The 23308-nt window shown below is 39.7% G+C and overlaps 1 protein-coding gene across 1 annotated transcript in view; it reads right to left on the reverse strand.

Moving 5' to 3' along the window:
• LOC310916224 (myosin-IIIa-like) overlaps positions 1-6329 on the reverse strand; it is a gene marked incomplete at both ends in the record, with an annotated part of 39372 nt that extends 33043 nt beyond the window's left edge. Inside the window, 2 exons of the mRNA XM_083873600.1 lie at positions 1163-1297; positions 6162-6329. Coding sequence (XP_083729726.1) covers positions 1163-1297; positions 6162-6329 — 303 coding nt within the window. The remainder of the gene's footprint in view (positions 1-1162; positions 1298-6161) is intronic.
• Positions 6330-23308: the final 16979 nt, after the last annotated feature.

Below are 23308 nucleotides of genomic sequence, written 5' to 3' on the forward strand. Positions count from 1 at the left end.
ACACTCCACACGTAAGCTCGTGTTTTTCACATAAAGAACATCATTCCACGTGAAATATAAAAGTTGAAATATAAACACTTGACTGTTTCCTCCCAGTCTGTTTCAGCCTGCCTGTTTGGCATCCATTCGTTACAGGCCAGAAGTTTCACAGATGGGAGTTTCCAACGCTCAGCAGACACAACCGAAGCCGGATTTTCCAAGATGCTCACTTCACAAAGACCCGATGCCTTTTGACGTCAGTCTAACCTAATAATTTGTTATGATTTGCAATGCAAACCATTCTTAAAAACATCTTCCGAAGGAACACGGAAATAGATTTTTTTTAGATCCTATGTATTACTGATAGCTTGTTTCTAGAATTTGATACCATTGTATCATTGAGGTATTTGGCAGGAGATTTGTATTTACTTAGATGAAAAATCATAAAATACAACCAATTCTTCAACCACAACCTTATCAAACCCTGATCAAATGACAGCAAAAATCTTGATTCTTAGGAAAAGCACTCTATTCCTGTCAGAGATACTCTTCATTTTCCTCTAGATACAAGAGGAAGTTTTTACAGAACAAGCTGTGAATCTAAAGCAATTGTAATGATCAAGCTCTTTGCTCACAAATTACTCAAAATTAAAGACAAACAAACCTTGCTCTGAACTTAATTTGAGGAAATCTTGCTGCGGTCAACAGCATTTGGGCAGTAGCTGCTTTTATTGGCTTATTTATCTATTTGTGCATTTACCTCCTACAGAAAAAAAGGAATTCAGTTAAGTAATTTCTATAATTTAATTTGGAAAAATATCACTATACTGCATTCTTTAACTGCTCTGTCATATGTTAGTGTTATTTAAAGAAATGGTACTACAAGAAGATTCCCATGGCAAGCCTTTCACCAAAGAAAGATTTTAGGTAGCAAATCCTATGAGTTTATTAGAATTTATATTCTAGTTCTTAAGGCACAGGACTATCAGTGTAATATCAAGATAAGAACACTGAAAAATTTAATCAGAACAGTAAAAAGACTAAACAACAGCATTTATCACTTTGCATGCAACCACTCTTAAAGAAAAACATTACACAAATGACTTGCACCTCATTCATTGAGTTTATACCCAACAATGAAATACCACCTGCAATAAACCTCCTATTTTTCTCAATTATTTACCTCAAGAACTAGCCAAAGCTGGTCTCCATTTTTCACATCTTTCTTATAGTACATGCCATAGAATTTGACTACATTGGGATGATCAGAGAGAGCTTTCAAAATGTTGTACTCAGCTTCAATTTCTTCATCAATATCCTAGTATGAAAAATGAGAAATACATAGCAGTTAACAAATAAATAATGATAGCCATTTAAAAAAACCCCAAAAAAACCAAAAAATAACAACCCAAAAAACCTCCACAACATATTTTCTGTCAATTCAAATGTAGTTTGAAATGATACAAAGAAAAAAAAAATAGAACATGAATATATAATTCAGAGAACTACAAAGTCTGGTTCTGTTTATTGAATACAAAACTATTATTTTTTTTTAAATTTTATTTTCTCTTTAGCAATTTTGACTAATGAACACATGGGGTATAACAGAGCAGCCCTCAGGACATTGAGGAAGGAGCAAGGGTCCTGGAGGACAACAAGCAGTCCATGAGCCAGCAGCATGCCCTGGGGTCCAAGAAGGCCAATGGTTGCCTTTCTGGAAACCGTGGGATACATTAGGAACAGCATTGCCACTGGGTTGAGGGGGGTGATCCTGCCCCTCTACTCAGCCCTGGTGAAGCATGTCAGGAGTGCTCTGTCCAGTTCTGGGCTCCTGAGCACAAGAAAGATGTGGAGATAATGGAGTGAGTCCAGATGAGAGCTACAAAGATGATAAAGGGATTAGAACATGTCCCTTAAGAGGAAAGGCTGAGGGAGCTGGGTCTGTTCAGCTTCAAGAAGAGAAAACTGAGAAGGGACCTCAACATTACCTAAAAGCATCTGAAGGGAGGGTGTCAAGAAGATGGATTCAGGCACTTCTCAGTAGTGCCAAGCAACACAAGAGGCAGCAGGCAGAAACTGATGCACAGAAAGTTCCACCTTAATAAAAAATTCTTTACTGCACGGGTGACAGAACACTGGAACAAGTTGCCCAGAGAGGTTGTGGAGTGTCCCATTCTGGAGAGATCCAAGAACCTCCCAGATAATCCTGTGCCACGTGCTCTAGAAAGACCCTGCCTGAGCAGGGAGGTTAGATCATATGACCCCACCACTGGTCCCTTCCAACCTTAACTATTCTGTAATGTCAAGGCAAAGCCAATGCAATCACAAGTAGGTAAGTATGCAGATGCTTTGGGAAATTACGTGTTATTGCCTTAGCCTTAATAGCAACCCCAGGTAGAAATGGTGCAGCTGGAACTACCTCTCTATCGCTCTGTGCATGAATAAGTACAACTGCAGCCACATCTTATTCATTTGTCATCCCACTTTCTAGAATTATGTGTGAATTCTTCTCCTTTTCTACTGTCATAGAAGCTGGTGACATCTGTGGTCTGTCTGGGTTCTGCTACTGAACTATAATTGTGGCATTTTGTCACACTCTCTTTAGAGACCTTGGGTTTCTTAGACATTGAGAGAAATCCTTTTGGAGATGAGATATAAGGACCAGTTTTGCCAACAGATGCACTGGGAGCTGGTCAAATCCCTTCAGACCAAAAATGGACACAGGCACTGGCAGGCTTTAGCAGGCATTGGATGACTCAGGCAAACCTTTCCCACCTGTGCACTGGAATTGCTCATTGAGGGATGATGATTACACTGCACTTGAGTCATGCTGACAAAATATTCAATCCCTCCTGACAACAGACATAGGCAATATATCTGCAGCCATTTTCCCCTCATTCTTTAGATCTCAAAAAAAAAAAAAAAAGTTAACATACTCATTTCAGATTTTAAACATTTTTAAATACAATTTACTATTTACAACTATACAAAAAGAAGTGAAAAATTCTAGAAGAAGGCTCCCTTATGAACTGCATTATCCATATGAATGGATATCATATCCATATGAATGGATATCATATCAGTCAAAAGCATCTACTCAGTACCAAAAACCTGTCTCAACAAAGCCAAATAGAAGTGACCTTGGCAGAGAAAGGGGATGTTTTGTATTCCCAATGAATGATGCTCCTTCTCATTCTGTTGAACACACCTGCCCCAAGGGCACTTTTCTCACTTGTTTCTTATACAGGTCCCTCCAATATCCTATTCAAGTTCCTTACACAAGCCTTTTGTCTTGAGACCAGCTTGACTGGTCTCCAAGAACTTCCTCTGTCACCAGGATCTTCATGAATCAGGCCACTAAACTTTCATATTAAGATTATCAGGATAAGTCTTTTCACAAGGAAGGATTTTAGAGATCTTGCTATGGAACAACTGAAAAACAGCAGGAATTTTCTTCTTTACAAAAAAGAAGATGCTCTCTTTAAGGCAATTTTCCCACAAGAATACAGAAAAAATACAAGGAAAGAATAAAGAATCGAAACACTGAAGGTGGCAGAGAATGGAAATAAAAAAAAAGTGGAAGCAGGGATGAAGACAGAAAATGTATCTGGCAAAAAAAATAAAAGAAAGGAAAAAAATATACAGTCAAAAGCCAAGAAATGAAAAACAAAGCATATAATAGTTTTGACTGCCTTGGGGAAATTGGAAGAGAATTAGCCCACTGTCCTACTGTGAATTAATAGAGGTTTCTGTCTCCTGAGGGGTACTCAGATTTTATGAGATTTTTACAATTATTAGGAGAAATTAAATGAATAAAATATTTATTCTGTGCCTACTAAAAAGAAAAACATTCCTTGGTATTTTATGAAAGAAAAAAACCTTTAAATATATGGTTGAATTTAGCATGTTTACCTTCAGAAAAGAACAGCATTAGAAATGGCAGATAGAAAATTTTCATCCTATATATAGGATAATTTGCCTAAGAGTTCTTAAGTAGAATGGTATTTATTTATAGTCCTGAGGACATGACTAAGGCTTCTCAGTTCCATCTCCATATATTCTCATTTCAATATTTTTGCTTTCCTGTTTCAGTTTCAAAAAGCTGAACTGTTATCCAGCAAAAAGAGTCTGCTCTAAAGGATTAAGCATTAAATGCTTACTTCAATCTTATATCACCCATGATAATGTAGGTTCCCAATTTAATTTTGAAATATCAGTTAAACTAAACCAGATTTCTTCTGCTTTGTTTCCAGTCTACCTCTCAGAGGCACAATTCTGAAATGATCTCCAAAGAAAAGGAATGGTAAAATGTAAAGAAGAAAATATATAAAGTATCTTTTTCTTCATTGCAATGGCTCCCTCTGCAGCCATTAATAATACTTTCAGTTTAAATAAAAAGAACTCATTTATTGCTTTCACTTTATTTCCAATACCGGATTGTCATTTTAGCTGTAACAGCAGCTACTCCAGACACCCTGTATATAGAAGAGGGCAAAGAAGAAAAGTGTTCTTAGAATAAAAAGACTAAAACATTTAGTTAAGAGTCAAGTCTTGGAAGAAAGATGTTGACTGCACTACTGCCATTTTTTCATTAAAATAAAGAATATATTTTCATCAGTTATACATTTGCCCATCTTCAATTTCTTATATTGCATCTTTATCCATTCTATTTCTTCCATCTCCTTTACATACTATTCCTTTCTCCTACTTAATTTATTTCTCTTTCCTCTAGCAACACCTCTGCTATTTCTTTTTTCTTCCTATTATCATCCTTTAATCGTTTATTGCAACCTCTGAAGTGTACAGAACATTGAAAGCTTCACTGATTCCTTCAGGAATTCCTGCCATAGCCAGCTGCCATTTAAAAATCACTCCTGAACACTTCTGAAGCATAGGAAAGCAAAAGCATTTCCTGCCAAACAGGTATTTAGATGAACACCAATGGCAAGAAAGTCATGCCTATTTATTGTAAGCACAAGGACTTTGTTTACAGAAAGCAATAGAGTAAAAAATTCTGGTAGTTCAATACATTTGAACTCATCAGGATGCTTATCACTTAGCAAGTTATGTTTACTTTGGAAGAGTTTGTGTATTGAATTGAGATGAACACCCTTTTGTTGCTTTGAAAGCATGCTGAAATAAAAAGCAGATGAGTAAGAAACACAGTAAAGATAGTGGAAGACACTATGCTTTTACCAACATATTTCATAGACATTTGAGTCTATGGGATCATAATCTGACACTGTGTGATATGCAGAGGTAGAAGAGCCCTGTGTGGCTGTGCAGCTCCAGACCTGTAGAGTTCACACAGCATGGCATGCTTGCTTTTCCTGCCCAGAGGTCGTGTCCTGGAAGCACACACCTCACAAACCTACACTGGGAGTGCAGAAGATGAATTTAAAAGGGCCTCTGAAATAGGAACAGCTGCTTTCCCATGTTTTGTTCTCAAGAAAAGTCCCAAGGCACACGCAGCACCACTGAAGTCACTGGGATGTGCCTTTACAAACCAGACTAGTGTTCTTCCTTTCACTTTGACCATTAATCTGCCACCCAACAAATGTGAGTTACTGAGAACAAAACCATGCTCTACAACTTCCTAATTCCACCTCCCAATTGCCTGGTGCTTTGTGTGTAGAACTAATCCCTTTGCATTTTCTATTTCAAAAGATGAATTCTTCTACATATTTCGGCACAGTCTGAAAGCACAGAATGAACAATAACAATAAATTATGTTATTTTATTTTTGAAGTATCACTCACAGCATGTAACTCAGCAACAAGCTCAGATGCTTGAAGGTACAGCTTAAGTACTTAAAAGTACATAACTTCCTTACTGGCCAGTATGTCAAAAACTTGAAAAAAGGAAAGGGAACAACAGTAAAAATGGAATAAACTAGGATTCCTAGTACTGAAAAAGAAAATAATCAGCTCTGCTTCTGAAAACAAGAGAAAAGGGGTAACAAAGTAAAAGTGATAAAGTTTAGGTATATTTCTGATTTTTACCATAAGCAACCACTTCCAAGATCACTTCTGATAAGAAAAATGCATTGATAGCTAGCCTGATGTGTAGCAGGCTGAAATAGTTTATTTCACTGTCACTTCTAATACAAATTATATACAAAGATTAGGAGAAAAAACAGACTACATAAACTCACAATTAACCAAGTGATTTAGGTAACTTACATGAACAGGATCCAAAATTTTGACTGCTGCTTTGCTGCCATTTTTCTTATTTAACACCTTGAAAACTTTTCCATAAGTTCCTTTGCCAATAGTCTCAATTATTTCCCAGGTATCTGAAGGATCAGGAAAGCTATCAAATATTATTGTTTTCCCAGCCAGCGGAAGCATCTCAAATGATGGCTCCTAGGAAAAAGAGATGTCAGTGTTCACTCAACAAATGGTTAATGGCAATTTGCTTCCTAGAAACGGGAAGAGAAATACACATACCGGCCTCAAATACTAAGAAATGTTTTTGTATATAGTGTGCATACACAGATAGCATAATGAACAAGAGCTGCTGCACTTGAATTTCCTTTCATTTCATATTGTGTTGACTGCACAATATCAAATGAAGGTATGTGCAGTCAATACAGGATCAAATGAAGGGAAATTCAAATGATAATTTGAACCAAATTCAAGTTTGAGTGAAGCCAGTGGAAGCTTTCCCACGCACTTCAATGAATATATATTGCCCCTCTGGGATCTTTGGAGGGGCAGGGGAATGAGAGCCAAGTTCATAAAATCCCAAAGAATTTAGGTCCATTACCAAGAATCAGGCTAAAAGTGGAAAGAAACCCACACAAAACCTCTTAAACAGTAGCATTAGGTTCATTCAAAATCTGAGAGCAAACAATCATTTTTACAAGCCTACTCTTAGGATTTGAATTATGACATAGATCTCAAAAGGCCAAGCAGATCAAAGCGACAGATCTTTTCACAATGCTATGGTCTCCTGACAGTCAAGCACTCTCAGTCATGGAAAACTTGCTTACCAATGTACATCCTTTAAAAACTGGTTTACATCCTGTAAAGGACACAGCTTCTACAATGATTGAATTGTATCCACCACGGACCAGGTTACATCAACACCCTGGTTCACGATGGATACAAATCACCAGGGAATCTGCAGCTGTCTGTTGTGTATTTGGTACCGCAGCCAGTACTGGCTCAGCTCTTTGATTCCAAATACAGTGGGAATGAAATGACTCAATTTTACGTGATACAACGAAATCTCCCTTAACACTATTCCAGGTTAAGGTCAAAGTAAAGATCGAGATCCAGAGACATACAGCTGTAATAATTATATCTTCAGTTTTCCACTCCGGATGTAAAATTTGCTTCTTTCTTCTGTCCCACGTGAATCACAAAGACTCAACTCAGTCAGGACACTGACTGTAGTCTCTTCCTAAGGCATCACCTTATGCCCAGTCTTTATCCATGCCTTGGGAACTTCACCACATTCAGGCAAAGCCATTTCTTCCCCCAAAAAAGAACACAAGGGAGTCACAACTTTCTTTTTCTTTGCCTTTAAAGTAGCACTCAAACACAATAATTCTGTTGGAGTTTTTAATCACTTCATATATAAATGCTTTGTAATTTGCTTCTGCACTTTGCTGTTATTAGGGGACTACGTGAAACAATAAATTTGGGATGATAAAGGGATGAGGATTCATAATTCCAAACCCTTGCTTTGAGGGTTTCAAAAATGATAGAATTTGAAAAAATTCTCTATCTAAGCTTTAGTTTTTTTAAATTGGGGCTAACTATTTGTTTAAGACCTTACTGGATACTAAACCTGTAACTAATGAATTTTTTTTTATAAGAGAAAAAAGTAAAAAGGTGTCAATGGTCACCTTCATAACAACTGAGGCATCCAAACCATATTGAAGGCTGTCTACATACAGGCTATTTTCTACAGAATATGTAATTGTCCATTGAAGTCTAGAGCTGGCTATGTCTCACATTACAAGAATACATAGGAGCTTCTGACCTAGGCAGGAGGAGATAAGCAGTGCTGAAGAAAGGAAGATTTATTTCCTCCCGTTCCAAGATGAGCACTTCTGACACAGGAACTCAAAGAACAGCCTTACATATTTAGGCAGTGCCAGACCCAAGCAGGGAACTCTGATACCTGGAATCTCCAAATAAGCAAAGGTCCACCCCGCTGTAGGGATACTTTAAATGAAGCAGAACTCAAAGCAGTCACATTCCAAGCTGGTGCTTCAGACAGCCTCCCTTCATTAACTCCCTATACATTGACAGAATGAAGCTGAAATTCATTAACTCCCAGTATCAATTGCTTATTTGTCTGCAGAGACTGGTACAATGAGAACTGTTAAAGGGCTAAGGAAACATGAACCTGCAGGTGCTATTTGGCTACCAGAGGAAAAGTGCTAGAGAAATTGCCATGTGCTTTTGTTATCTTCTGAAAATCACACCAGCTGCACATCATCTAGTCTTAAGAAAAGTCACCAGGTTAAAAAATACACATTCAGTAGCTGTCATACTTAGTTCAATAATTTAAGAGTGCTATTCCAGAAAAAAAATCATTCACTCCAGTTCTTTCTTTTGATTTTCAGCTTCAAAATCATAACTTGAATAAATTATACTGAATACCATGTTTCCTCACTTTCACCAAGTTTAAGAACAAGTCCCTGCAGATAAATTGTTTAGTTTCCACTTCTATTATTAAAAATATATTAAATAGAACGATTTCAAATGTTCTAATCTGGATGATGGATAATGTTTTATTATATCTCAGTGAAGTTGTGAAAGCTGATAATGATTTAACCTCATATTTTAGCAATAAATTGCACTGCTTTGGGAATATGTCTGGATGCCCAACCAACTGGATGATTTATCATATCCTTCACCATTAAAAATTTACTTAAAAGCCATCACAATTTATAACTTGATCCAAACCTCTAAGCTGGGAACGCACCCTTGAACTGCTAGGAAAAAATCAACTTTTTAAAATACTTCTGGTGTGCTCGGCATGACAGTTTTCACTCAGCTGCTGCCCAGATTTTGGCTAACCTGCTGGTGAGGCCTGATGGATGCTGGGCACAGTGCCAGTAAGTCAAAGCAAGAGCACCAAGGAGGCAGACAGGTGGCCTTGAAAGAGCTCCAGAGCCATTATGAGCATTACGCAACATTATCACCAGCAAATCTCTGTCTCCTATCACCTTTCCTGCTGCAGTTTCCCCAGAATCTGCTCACTTACAAAAAACGGTGTAGGCCAAATCTCCAAGCTGGAAGGTATAAAATATCAGTTACCCAAAAAGCTTTAGAGGCAAATCTAACAGAAGCTGGACTACTGAGGCCTTCCTGCTGCTTGGTGTGATAAAGGGAACACTTGCACTGGGACAGAGGAGAAGGGATAAGCAGTCTCTTACCCGCAGCTAGGTTTGGTTTTTTTTCTGGTTTTGCTGGGAGGTGTAAAAATTAAGAGTTATAGGTTATAAATTATGAAACCATATGGATTGAATGGTGAATAAATGAATTCACACAACAGACTGACCTAGGCAAAAGGAGACTGAAACCCTCTTTGTCGTGTTTGTTATAGTTCTTAATGAGCTCATTTAAACAAAGTTGAAATCACAGAGTACATTGTCCTGTAAGTTTGAGAGAGCCAAACAGACTGACACAGCAATTAAACTCAGGATATTCAAGGCAAGGAACATATAGATTTGGAGTTCCAAGAAAACAAGGTTTGGGGATTTTTGGTTGGTTGGTGGGTTTTGTTTTTATCTGAGAGGGGGATTTGGTGCCAGTTATAAGAACAAACTGGGTAAGAATTCTTATGAGCCATTCCTATGTGACTTTTTGCTTCACATCAAACATTTGCACCCTACACAGCAGACCTCAGGCCAAATATTAGAGATACCCAGAGATACCCTGTTCAGCAGCTGTGCTGGCAGACCAGTGCATTCTCATTTTCAGTATCTAGTCACTTTGGAGAGGGAAGGGGAAGCCTGCTGAAGTAAAAGTATATCCCCTCTGGACTATCTTACTGCTGCTACAGGCAACTCAATGAAGTACATTTATCACACCCAAAGCTTCACACACAAACCAAGTGCCCTGTGGAGGACTTTTAGTGAAAGCCACAGAGCATTAAAGAAAGTGCAGTTATGTGGGAATGAGCAATTGGTTTTGCCTCTGCCAGCTGGGTAGAAAGCACAATGGAGCCTGAATTTCACATAGAATATTATACGTTAATCCAATTTTTTCACCACTCTTTCATACCATCTAATTGTGCCACTTATAAACCTTCCCCCTCAATAGTTTCTGAATGGACCTTCATCTCACTTGGGTGAAAACATACTCACTCCCTCCATAAAGAGCTAATAAAACAAGAGCCCCTTGACTCATGTAATTCATCTTCCTCCACACAGGGAGCCTATAGGATTAGCAAAGCAGACATCTATTCACATTTAACTACAATGAATGCAGTCTTTAGGTGCCCATCAGCATCTGGTCTCCTGGCTACCACAACTTTCTGGTCTTGAAAACTGGGACCAGGACCTCATTGGTTCAGTTTGAAACACACCTACTGAGGTTGTCTTCTGTTCTGTTTGTCCACAGCACTCTCTCCTTCACACTGCAAACGCTACTTTTGTTTAACCAGACAGCTCCTGCACACATCCTACCCTGAAATGTGCCAGACATCTTCCTGTATGACATGACTGGCAGATGTCAGGTGCCAAGAACACTGGCTCACATGGCATATCAGGTCTGTTACCTCTCTGAAGGTGACACAATGCATTCCTTCAAATTGTGAAACTCAAATCTCTAGCCTAATGGAAGCCAGAAAAAGTAATCACCCTAACAAAAACAAAACGAACAAAAAGAGACTGCTTGTTATATCAAATAAAAAATTCCATCTCACCTCACTTTTTAACCCCTTTATTCAATATCTAATTTGGAAGTTCTTTGGTCTGGCACTGATCACAAGGCACAGTGGGACCTTCTAATACTTAATGCAATGACACAATCAAATCCCAAACCACACTTCTTCTTATTTCATGAGTTATATCACACTGACAAGTACTTAATAAGAAAGTTAAAGGCTGCCACATAGAATTCTCAAAACAAGCCAAAAAGCATGAGGCTACAATATGCCCTTCATCATACTAGCACCTAGCAATTTCTGGATAAATGTCCAAATGATTTGATTATTCAACTAAGAGCATGGACTGCAGCTCAGATTCACAGCTAGAGCTATAATGACTCATTTATGCAGTATATTATCTTAGCCATCATTCAAAGAGTAAGTTTTGCTCTGGAAATTCAAATATCACCCCCATTCAGTTCTGGGGGAATATTTTGGCCTCTGATTTTAGTGACACAACATATATCTGAATGGGAACTATACTCAAATCTAAGCTCGGTGTGAGCAGATTATCTAGTTTGGCCATTAGTTAAAGACAAGTGTTTGTAGGTGTGAAGGCTGGTTTTTTTGTGATTTTTTTTACTTCACTTGTCAAAAGCTGAACGCATTTAACATTATAATTTCACTCTAAAACAACAAAAAAATTGCATAATTACATAACTTTGTATGCTCCATATGTCTAGACAAATTATCCTCTTCAACTGCACATCAATTTGCTTACTACTTTCTACTCTATATATTCCCCATTGCTTTCAATTGTCCTTCCCATCTGCAAGAAACCTTCCAGAGGGAAAAAAGATCTCTTAAGTCCCAGCTATGGTAGATAAAGAATAAAAATCATCAACCTTCTCTAATAGTCAGTCCATGTCTTTTGCTGTTGTGTGCTTACACGAGTAAGAAAGACACAAGACATCAATTTAGGTAAGCTTCACCTAAGCTGATGTGTAGAATACACCTACTGGAACCTAGATGCTATAATTCCATTTCAGTCAAAGCAGTAAAAAATTGATTCACCTCACCTGGTTAGCATTTATCTTAGCATAAGACAGCTTAGTCTCCAGACACTGTTGATTCTACTGGCTAAGTTTCCATTGCCTCCAACAGGAGCTCAGTTACACTGCTTCAGATGCAGACATGCTAAAGTAAATTAATTCTATCTACTTAAATGCTAGAAATAAATAGTTCTAGCTTGACAACTGACAAAATGTATCAGCTCCATACTACAGCCAGGAAAACTGCAAGCCAGCCACATCTCATCACCTGAAAGCTGTTAGACAACTTGGACATTGTCTGATGATGCACAAACAAGTCAAGGACCATGCAATGACATTGCCAAGCAAACTTTGAACCCAGCAACTAAACCTTAATTTTGTAATTAATGTAAATGCAGGAATAAATGTTTATGTAAAGCATTTGGAGGAAAGGAGTGGTGATCAGTTTAGGCAAGTATCAGACAACACATCTCCTGGGCACAATTCAAAGTACATACATCAATCTTAAGGCTGTTCATAGAAGAAACTAGCCTGCTTTTGAGGCCACTTAAATGTTTACTCTCTGAAAGGCTGGGTAACCACTTCTTCTGTTTCTAGAAACACTTCTTTTCTTCAGTGACTTATCCAGTGACAACTTTCCCAACAAAGCAAGACAGCTTTCAGAGACATTTGATGCCTCTGGACTCCTTGACCTTTGTAAAACTTCTATACGCAGTAGAGAAGCAGTACTGTGTGGTATTAGCACCTGATCTCCTTCTATTGATAAATGCATATTGAGTGTCCACACTGACATTTCATCTGCAGATTATTATTCAGCTGATTTTCACATTTTGACTTGGTGCAGACTGAATGGGCCAGCCCTGTCCCCGGGAGGCTCCAGTTCTTCCCTCTTCCAATGTTCTCAGAGGGCACAGATGCAAGGGATCTACTTCAGTGCCAGGTTCCACCTTGGTTTCCATCCATTCCCTGCCATCCCCCACAACAGTCAAAGTCACACTGCATGCTGAGGCTTACAGTTCTATGGTAACTCCATCACAAGAGGGGATTTTTAAAGCAACAGGTTAAAGAATCAGCGAGGGCTAAAAGTATTCAATCTATTTTCATGCACAGGGGCAACCCACTAGGTCACAATTAAACGTGATAGCAGTACAGAACCCAAATCTTTTTCAAAGCCAATCCTTAGTTAAAGAAAGGGTATGAAAAGAATAAGGAAACAAAATGCTAAATTTAATTACTGTCATTAATTTTAAAAGTTCTGATGTTTTGAAAACAAATGATAGCTAAAGATTTTCGTGGCAATTGTCATCCAACAGACAATATTTTTGCAGGGGCATTACAATCATGAAACAAGATTAATAATGGAAAGGGGAATGGTTCATTATCAAATTGTATTTGGACTGTGTGCCACCAGAAGTAATGAACTGACATTAGCAATCCATGAACTAAATTATATCCAGCTAATTTTGTGGCTCCCAGAAGAGAGGCACTGCAAGTGATGAGAATAATTTTTCAATGACTAAACACTAGATCAATATATTAGCAAATAACTTGGTTTTCAAAGCTAAAGCACCACTCAATTTTTCTATTTTAACACAGTAAAACTTCATAAAGCCATAAAAATCAATATGGTGTAATAGCACTCACTCCGTATTTCTCAGAACTTCTAACAGAAAAGTGGCAACTCAAAATTAATTTAGCTGCTGTATCAATGAGCTTTGCCCGGGCTTGAAATTAAGGCGATACAGTAACTTGATAGCAAGATAAGGAAGGCATTGCAGACAACGAGCAAACTTGCTAGCACTTAGCATGAGCCGACAAGAAGTTACAGGGTGCGAGTGTTCCGTGGGCACGGTGGGACCGCACAGAGCCCTGCCCTGCCCTGCCCTGCCCAGGCACGGCCCCGCGGGTCCCGAGGGCGGGCGGCGCTTTGCCGGCCCCGGGAGCGCCCGGCTGCCTCACCGCGGGCCCCGCATCTCTCCCGACTGCCCCACACGCCTTTCCTAGCCAGAAACTCATTCACAAAAAAAAAAAAAAAAAAAAAAAAAAAAAAAAAAAAAAAAAAAGTGCAAACGAGCAGGATTCATCTGAAGGAGAGCCCGCAAGAGCCAACCCGCACATGCCCCGGCTCTGGGAGCTCCCGGCTCCGCGCAGCCCCAGCCCACCCGCCGCCCCCATCACGGCCGGGGCTGCGGCGGGAGGCCCCGGCCCGGCCCGGCCCGGCCCGCACCACCCCGCGGGGGCCGGGCCACCGTCCGCCGGGGCCGCCCCGAAGCCCCTCGGCGAGGCGTGGCCGCCGGGCAGCGCAGCTCCCCGGGGAGCCCCCGCTGAGGCACCGGGACTCGCCCTGGTCCTCTGCCCGCCGCTCCCGGCCGGGGATTACCCGCAGCGAAACCTCCGGTGCCCGCAGTGCCAGCCCCGCCGAGGGGCAGGGGCCGCGCCGCCTCCGGCCGCCGTGCCTCGGTTCGCCCTCCGCCTCCCGCGGACGGCCCGGCCCGGCTGCGGTCCCGCCTCGGGGTCAGCGGCGGATGAGCGCCTTGCCCCGCTAATCCCCCGCAAAGCCGGGAGGGCTCGGCCCGCCCCGGGCAGGGCGCGGCGGGGGCGCCGGAGCGGCCCGGGCTCCCTCCCGGCGGGACAGCGGCGGCTGAGCGCCCAGCCCGGCCGGCCACGGCCACTGGGGATCCCGGGCCCGCCACGGCTACTGGGGATCCCGGGCCGGCCGCCTCCGGAGCCGGGTCACGGCCCCGCAGCCTGACCCGCCCCGCGGGGATTACACGGCGCCCAGCGGGGCTGTGGCCTGGCACGGGGGAGCCGCGGCCCGTGGCTTCGGGGCTGCCCATGGCTGCGCTGCCCTGAGGAAACCTAATGGACCTACCTGCCCTCTAAAAATAATTCACATCTGGTGCGCGCCCCGAGCTCACATTAGTACCTGTTGCAGAGGTTACTACACCACAGCTAAGTGTAATAACGTAATAGCAGGGTGAAGTTGTGAGACAAAGTGCTCAAAAGTTGGACATGGATGAATTTTATAAGTACAGTTGCCATGTGGTACATGAACCAGGCATTAGTTATCCTGGTTAGGTTTTCTTTGCAAGATCCCAGGCAAATTCACTGCAAAGAAGCAGCCAAACTCTGCCAGCACTGGGGACCTTGTAGATGCATCAGAGAATTTGTTGCATTGAGTTTGTCTCCTTTAATTTTTCTGGTAATATTTGAACCTGGGTTTTGTTTCCAGACAGGTCTGACATGAACTATCTATGTTCTACATCTTTCTCAAAAGCAGAGTAGACACCAGGTAGTTAATGGATGGCTTCTCTGTGTGAATATTTCTGTATCAGATATGGCTACTTATACCATCCCAGCCATCAAAATAATCACACAGAGAAGAAACCTTATGTAATTCCTCCCTGCAGAAAAATCATCAACAGAAACTTCTGAAACCCCAAAGCTAAACAGCCATGAGCCAGTTATATATAAGGACAAGAGGCCTTTTTGATTTCCTTCATCCAAGTACTATTACTTTATTGTATAAAAATTGTTGACAATTTTAGTCTGTGCACTGCATTATGCATGTAGAAATTTATGAGGGATAGTTTAACATCCCATATAGACTTTATTAACTCCCTCTGTTGCTGACTGCTCTGTCCCTTCATAACAGTCCCTCTTTCCCCGGATGAGACCCTATAAAATTACAAAATGAGATTCCTAGTTTTATGATCCCATTTTACTAATTACAGTTGGAAGCACTAGCATATTAGGACCTCAGTTGTAAAAATATCCATATCTTTTAGGCTCAAAACAGGAGCAACACTCAGTGAAAGCTTCCCCCTCCCTGAGCAAAGCGCTCATTGCTTTCAGTTGTGCTTGGGAGTGCCTGTCACCCCACTGGCTTTCAGCTGCATGTCTAGTGGATGGCAAGTCACATGCAGAAGCACGACAGTCTAATCCTCTGATCATGCAGAAGCTTGGCCAGAATGCACCATCAGAAAAAGGCTAGAAGCCTCTTAGTGGAAATTCAGGTGCAAAAAGGAGTGATGGAGTGATGGGTACCCATAGCTCTTCTCCCAGGAAGAGCTTGCGGTGCATCTGAGACCTGGAGGAAGGTGCTGAGAAGTGTTTAGACACAATCATGGAACCAGAAAAGACAGTAACATCAGTGGTTGGCTGATATGATCCTTTCCACTTCTAGCAGTGCTGTTGTGAAACCACTGCTGCCCACCTCATCTAACTCTCACTGTGTGCCAACGTTACCATCCCTTAGCTGGGAAGACCTAAAATTCTCTATGAGCACTCCCTCTGCCAAAGGGGACTAAAAGGCAAAAACCTGTGATAGGGCTCAGATAAATCACTTGGAGTATTGAACACACTTATGTCTTCTGCATGAATTAATTTTTAAAGTGAACTGCTTGTAAAACTCCAAAAAACTCATATCTGTTTCATTTAGGTAATTGTGAACGATATATAAGTAGTGGCAGGCTGTTGCTGCAGAAGGGGTCCTAATTTAAACTGGTTAAAGTCATAACCAGTGTCCAAGGCCTATTGAGCTGGGCACTGTTAAAACAAACAGGGAATTTATGCCTTTAGGCAATGACAATCTATGTGTCAAATGAATACTGACTATGCTGGAAAATTTAGTCATGAAATGATTACGTGACATTTAGTGTCATGCAGCCTAGCCACATTCCTCCTTTGCCTTTATTTTCACTTCTTCATGTTCTTTTTCCATCTCAACCTGCCTTGGCTGTTGTTCATCATTTTCCAAAAAAAAAAAAAAAATACTGCATTGTTTTTATCTAGAAAGCCTTTCAGATGAGATTTCAAAATTCTAGAGTAAATGTGGGTATATGCTTTCTCTGCCTCAAAATAATTTTGAAAAAATTAAGGAAAAATATTATGTATTGACAATATGCAGATATATATTAAAAGATAAATGAAATGTGATCATCTCCAGCTGTACCTGGTATGAGGTTAAGTTGTGCTTAATGGCACAAGACAGCATCTACACTACCTTTTTAACAGATTGTGATTAGATTAGTTTCAGACTTTCTCCTTTCCTTTCAACACGGTTTTTACCTTTATTAGAAGCATTGTGGGTGCAAGTCTGAAAACTATTTTTAAATTACTGTGCGACAAATATGAACAGACAACATTTCAAAGCATCTTCAACATTGTATCACAGTAGGTAGTTGCTTTTAGAATGTCTTACTCTTCATTATTAAAATGTAATGGACCTGCAACATGCATAAGTAGAATAGACCTCTTTTACTCCAGAACTGATACATTCAGACTTCTACATTCTTAGAGGCTTCTTATCACAAGAAGGAGTTGGGGGAGGAGAGTAGGGAGGGTGGAAAAGATGCCCTTGTGATTAAGGCACCAAATTAAGGCTATAATTTACTTAAAACAGTATTTTCTATATTGTGAAAGATCATACTATACCCAAATAAAATCAGGATGCAGATAGGCAGGACACAGTGCACCCTCCCTACAAAAGGAGGTCCTTGGCAGCTAGGCTCCAAATGCTGGGCAGAGCTCAGCCACAGAGACTTTGTGGAACCTTAGGCATACATTTCTGCTTTTTATCTATTTTTTCTCTTTATAATTGATCTTTTAATAGTATTCAACCCAATAGGAGTTGTTTTGATGGCTAATGAGGTACATATGCAAATAACAAGTGACACACAAAAAGATCAGGAGATATATAAATGATAACTTAAGAAAATAAACAAGCATGCTTAACTATCAGAAAACCACCACTATAAGAGTCAAAGAACTTACCTCTCTGGGGAAGTGCTTTTTGACCTCTCTGGCTGCTTAACTGAGCACAGTCTGTAGCAAATATAAGGAACTCCTCCCCTTTGGTGTTTATTACAGAGAAGCAGTACTTCCTGCAACACCTGGGTAAATATCCTCTAGGAAAACCACCACTGAGTTTGTCTATATCTAGCTCAGTATTCTTTTGATCATAAATACCATCTACCATAATGAATTATCAAGGATGTCCAAAAGCATAAGTCATTTATTGAATGCATAGTTTCCTCTAAAGCAACTCTGAGCTTTGCCAGATATTTTCTTTAGTTGATCAAAAGAGCTCCGTAACCCCTTTTGAAGGTCTTAGATGCGTGATCCTTGTAATCACATTTAAGGGGCTGGTTAGCTCAGGAGATTGTTAATAGGATACAAAACCTTTAACATCCAACCCAGATCACTGCAGATGAAAATCCGAGACTATTCAGCTTTTTCATGTCCTATGACCTAACTTAGTTCCAAGGAGATGTGTTTGTAATTCCTCCAAATTTACAGAATGTGCTTTTCAGACTTTTTTTAAACTGCGCATGTAATACAGAACATTTGACAAACAGGAAAATAATTTAAGAGCTCAGTGGTAACTAATGAATCCAATTAAATCTGCAATCAAAAGCATTTTGAAATTTCCCACTCTTAGACTGTCTTCACAGTCTCAACAAGCCCATAGGCACAGAAATTGCCAGAAAATAGGAGTGGTTTAGGAAGCTGACAGTTCTTCACTAAAATGTGCCTCTGTAGGTCCCTGTCGTTAGACCCAGGAACTGCACATCTAGCACAGAAATATTACCTTTGAATGGTGATAGCCTAACTCATGCTTATTGATTAATATTTAATAGGTTAAAAAAATATAACAAGTAAAATGTGCAAGGCATTGTTCTGAAATTTCACAGCTGTTTCTATTTCACTGGGCTTGAGGTAGCAAAGTTTTAGGGTTTTGCAGGTGTTGTTTTCCATCTAAGAAAGTCCTGAGTTAGACACAGTTTGAACTCATGTCTCAAATTCCGTTTTTAAAAAGTGCTCCTAATTTTTTCAAACAAAATATTAGGGAAAAGATGCATTGGAAAATTTGGGATATAAAACTTTCTACAATTCTAAAAAATTGCAGTAGAGAAGCTCAAGGACCAAGTGGTAACTGCAGAGAACTATGCTGCAAAATGTGTCCTGGCCTGGTGTCAGCACTTACTTAGAGAGTACTCTTATCCTTTTCTTGGAACACACTGATCACTAAAATAACATTAAGGGATTTTGCATACGTGCAGTGATGTCAGCCAGTAAGAAGGTGTTGGGACATCTGAGGATTGCTACTTTCTGCATACCTGGGGGTAAGGGAAAGGGCCAATCTTGAAAATGTGCAGGTAAAGATCTGGGGTTGTGGTACTGCCATTTCCAGCTGTGCACAACACATCGTTCGGTCATGAAGCTGTCTTAAAAATTGTGGGATTAAAAATCTAAACAAAGCAATAAACAACATCAGTCACATGGTAATATTGGTCACGTGGGTCATCTTGTTAGTCATCGTGTTAATACAGCAGTTCCTAAACTAACTGCTTAGACATTTCAGGTTTGGTACTTTATAGCTTTTTGCAACATCTTTTTGAATCAGTTGTACGGAGGGTCTCACTTGTATCCTGGAATAGCAGTGCCTATCTTATGAAGTGTTATGTGTATTTCTTTACAGTTGTTCTCCTTCTTCCCAGCCCTTGAAGGTTTAGGTGATCAGCAGTCTGACATTAAGTAAAATGCCTATTAAACAAGTACCACTATTGACACTACTAAACACAAGTGTACTTTGGTATATAAATGGGACTGTGAACTAGTGAACTATAAGTACCATCAGGGTATTGATAACTGAAGAAGTTAAATTGAATTTTGATATGTGCATCTAATTAGCATCTAGCATTCAGCCTCTTCAATTCATTGCATTCCAGGTCCTGCTATTTAACCATTTTTTTTAATGGGGAAATAGAAGTCTTTTCGTATCAGGTGATAAAAGAAGACTCAGTGTTGCACAAGTGTATTTTTTCTTCTGCCTCTGAAGGAGTCACAGTGCACAAATGGAAGTGTCAGCCAGCAAAGATGTCATTTTGTATAAATGAGATGGAGAGACAATTTTGCTTGTTCAGTAGCCAGAGCACACACATTTCTGTACAGGTACTAAAGACATTATGGTTTATCTAAGACCAACTTGTCTCAAGACTATCAGTTTTAGTAGTCCTGGCAAGAGTCAGAAGGCACCAGATCCTTAATCTGTGGATTAATTGGATGTTGAGGCTACCATTTGGAAAAATTATACTACTATCCTCATAATATGTAAGGAACTGTAAAATGTAATTTAAGTATTCAGCAACAAGATGGAAAAGAATGGTAACCTAAGCAATTTCATGAGTTTTATTTGGCTATACCTTTTTTTAAAGCAACTACCTTGATTTTGAATGGAACTTACTTGTGAGGTTTGGAAATCTGAGGCTCAAAATACTATTCTTGGGCAGTTTGAAGTTTGGAATATCACATAATGTCCAGAATACTTCCAGCGGATAAACAGAATGTGTCCAACATTGTTTGTTTTACACATTTTTTCCCCTGTTTCAGACATAACCAGGAGCTTGCTGTCAGTCTATTCCTTCCCTTGGAGCCAGAGGTAACAATCACATTGCCAGACTTCCTACACTTCACAAATATATACTTCATTAATCCCAAACAGTTGCAAAAAATTAAATAAAGCCTAGAAAATTCTTTTTCTTTCAAGCGAAAGAAGAGAGAGACGCAAAAAGAGAATGATGACATAATCTGAGAATAACCTGGATGGCTTGTTCTGGAGGTTTTCTCCATTATTCTACCCATACTATTTTGAATTCCTCAGCCTCCTAATCCAGAGGCACACCACAAATGAGTTTTATAAACAGTTTCCCATTCGTGAGCCTGCCATTAATCTCTGAGGATGTTCCAAAGATAGCCCTTGGAGGATTTGGATTTGTCTTCTTTTTCTTTTTAATCCAGTTAGGGAGTATAGCAAACAGTGACACAAACAGGATTATGTTTGGAAGAGTTCTGTGCCTGGTTATGTGAGTGGCACACAGACACAGACACGGTGAGCTCTGCTTTCCTGCTCTGCAGTTTGCTGGCTTCCCAGCTGCTCCTCCATTTCTTCCCTGGTTGAAAAAACCATATTTATTTTGAAAAAAAAAATAGATTAAAAAAAAAATTAAATAAAGGCGGAGGAGAGAAGCTGTGTGCCATCCTGATTTTAAACTTCTTATCTGTCTTTGTAACCACACTTGTGTCCCACTGCTCTACTGTTAACTGGATGTGCATTTCCAACACGCCATTCCCCTGAATGCTGTGAAAGCCTTGTAATCTCATCCAGTAGCAGGAGCAGAACCAAACATCCTCTGCTCACACTTCCAACATTTCTGTGGTGATAGCTTTTTAGAAGCAAATAGTTATTAGGATTTTGTATGTAACAAGCACTTTTTTGAAATAAAAACATGGATTTTTTTAACACTGAGGGTAACTTAAAACACTGAAATGAAATACAGAAGGTACCAGTATATTGTCCATTACAGATTACCTTCAAATCAAGGCAAAGAATTTAAAACAATGAAAATCTGTTAAAGCATCAATAATTCTGTGTTCCTGGAAGTAATAATTGCATATTGATTATAGCAGCTGGTGTGCTAAATGGTCCCAATTGATCATCTCTCTCCATTGTTTGTAACTCCCTCAATTTCTGTCATTAGCTGAAAACTGTATCAGAAAATAATTTTGCTTCCCAGCTATTGTCAGGAATAAAATTCTTTAGGAGAAGGACAGATTGATACAGACTTCCATTAAAAACATGCCTGGTTTTGAATGTTTTTTAATCTCTTAAGATTTTGAAACCTACATGTAGCCAGATTTAAGTCTGTCAGATGGTGATGGACTGACTTTATAGGTTCTGAGGACTAATATAAGATATCCAGAGTGACTGGCTGTGGTATTTCATGTAAGTTGTTATAGGTAGCAAGGGTTCACATTTAAGAAGATACCTGATAACATATTCTGTCAAAAGCACTCATAAGATAATCAAGATAAACTTAATAACCTCTCATGTTTTTCTGACTAGAGGCCCAGTTCTCAAATATACCTTATCTGTACTATGTTATGATTTGCATTTAAAAAAAAAAAGTCACAGAATGCATTTTCTAAGTTTATGTATAATTTCTCTGTTAGGTAGTATTGATTTTGCTGCTGTACACTTATGCCTCAGATGGTGTCTGAAATAATTCAGTATGAATTGTAAGTCACAACAACACGTCAGTGTAAATTCCCTAGATTAGCTCTGAAGGTTTTCATAAACAAGATCTAAACTAAATGAAAAAGCCAACATTCAAAACCACAAAGCCAATCGTCAAAAAAGTCAGGTAAAATGTTTTCTCCTTCACATTTTCTAGATAGGAAAGAAGACTGTACTCTGTGTGTTGTTAAATAATACACCTTTGCAAAGCTGAGGTAAACTTATCTGGCTGTTCTTTAAAACATTTAAGTTGCAATTAGTGTAATGGTCCAGCAGTTTCTGTGTCTAGCTGCCTTCCAGTGCCAGAGTTAGATCTTCAGTTTGCCTTTTAAAATGTCTTTTTAAAAGGGATTGTTAAGAAAACCTGCAAAGGAACTGTAATGGATCTAACCCTGTGGAAGTTTTCAGTCCTGAAGTTGAAAATGGTCTTTATGAGAGTGCTGTAAGGTACAGATTGAATGGCATAAACTCTCTTCATCAAAGTCAGCAGCTTTTGCAGCTGCTAGTGCTGGAAAGTCCCAGAAGAATCATGAAAAGTGAAATTTAATTTTAATCCACCCTAAATTATGAGCATCAGTAGGTGATGAGTTTTCCCTTATAGAGCCCTGTGTGAACTGGACTTTGAACTGGTTTTCACACCAGAGCACAGTGTCTTAAGGGATGAGAAAGTGGGGCTGAAAGTGTGTTGCTGGAGGTAGAGGTAGGGCTTTTTCACCCCCCACTACAAAGGTAACACTGAGAAGAACAGCTGTTTTTAAGATATGATCTGGCCTCACTTGCAGGCAGTCTGAAGCACAGCCTGTTCCTGATTCTGTGGCCACAGTAACGTTCCCTTTATCTAAGCTCAAAATATAATATAATATAATATAATATAATATAATATAATATAATATAAATAGATAGATACAATAATTGATAATAACTAATGCTCTTTTCACATTCCTCACCTGTCCTTACACAACTGTAAATCCACAAACACACTATTTGGAAAGACTAAACCATAAATTCTTACTCCTGATATCAAGCCAGTCCCAAATGAAGTATTGGGATGAGGCATTTCATATGGGGTTGTATTATCCCATCTCTGTCTGTTACAGTGCTTCATGCACCTTTCTTTGATGGAGCTGAAATTGCTCACTGTTGGAGGCCCGACCCTAGACTGGGTAGCCCCCAGCTTTGGTTCACGTCTGTGAAAATTTAGTGTTCCTGCTGCAGCCTCCTGACCTCAGGAGTGGGGTGTTTTCCTATCCTGTTGTTGCCTGACAGTTTCCTGTGGAGAGCATCCTCAGCACAAGCCAAGACTGTCTGCTTTATCCCTTTTAGCTAAAACATAAGAGTCAGTCACTGTTTTCACACACAATTGAGA

The sequence above is a fragment of the Zosterops lateralis genome, assembly GCF_965231275.1.
Source record: "Zosterops lateralis genome assembly, chromosome: 1".
NCBI lineage: Eukaryota > Metazoa > Chordata > Aves > Passeriformes > Zosteropidae > Zosterops > Zosterops lateralis.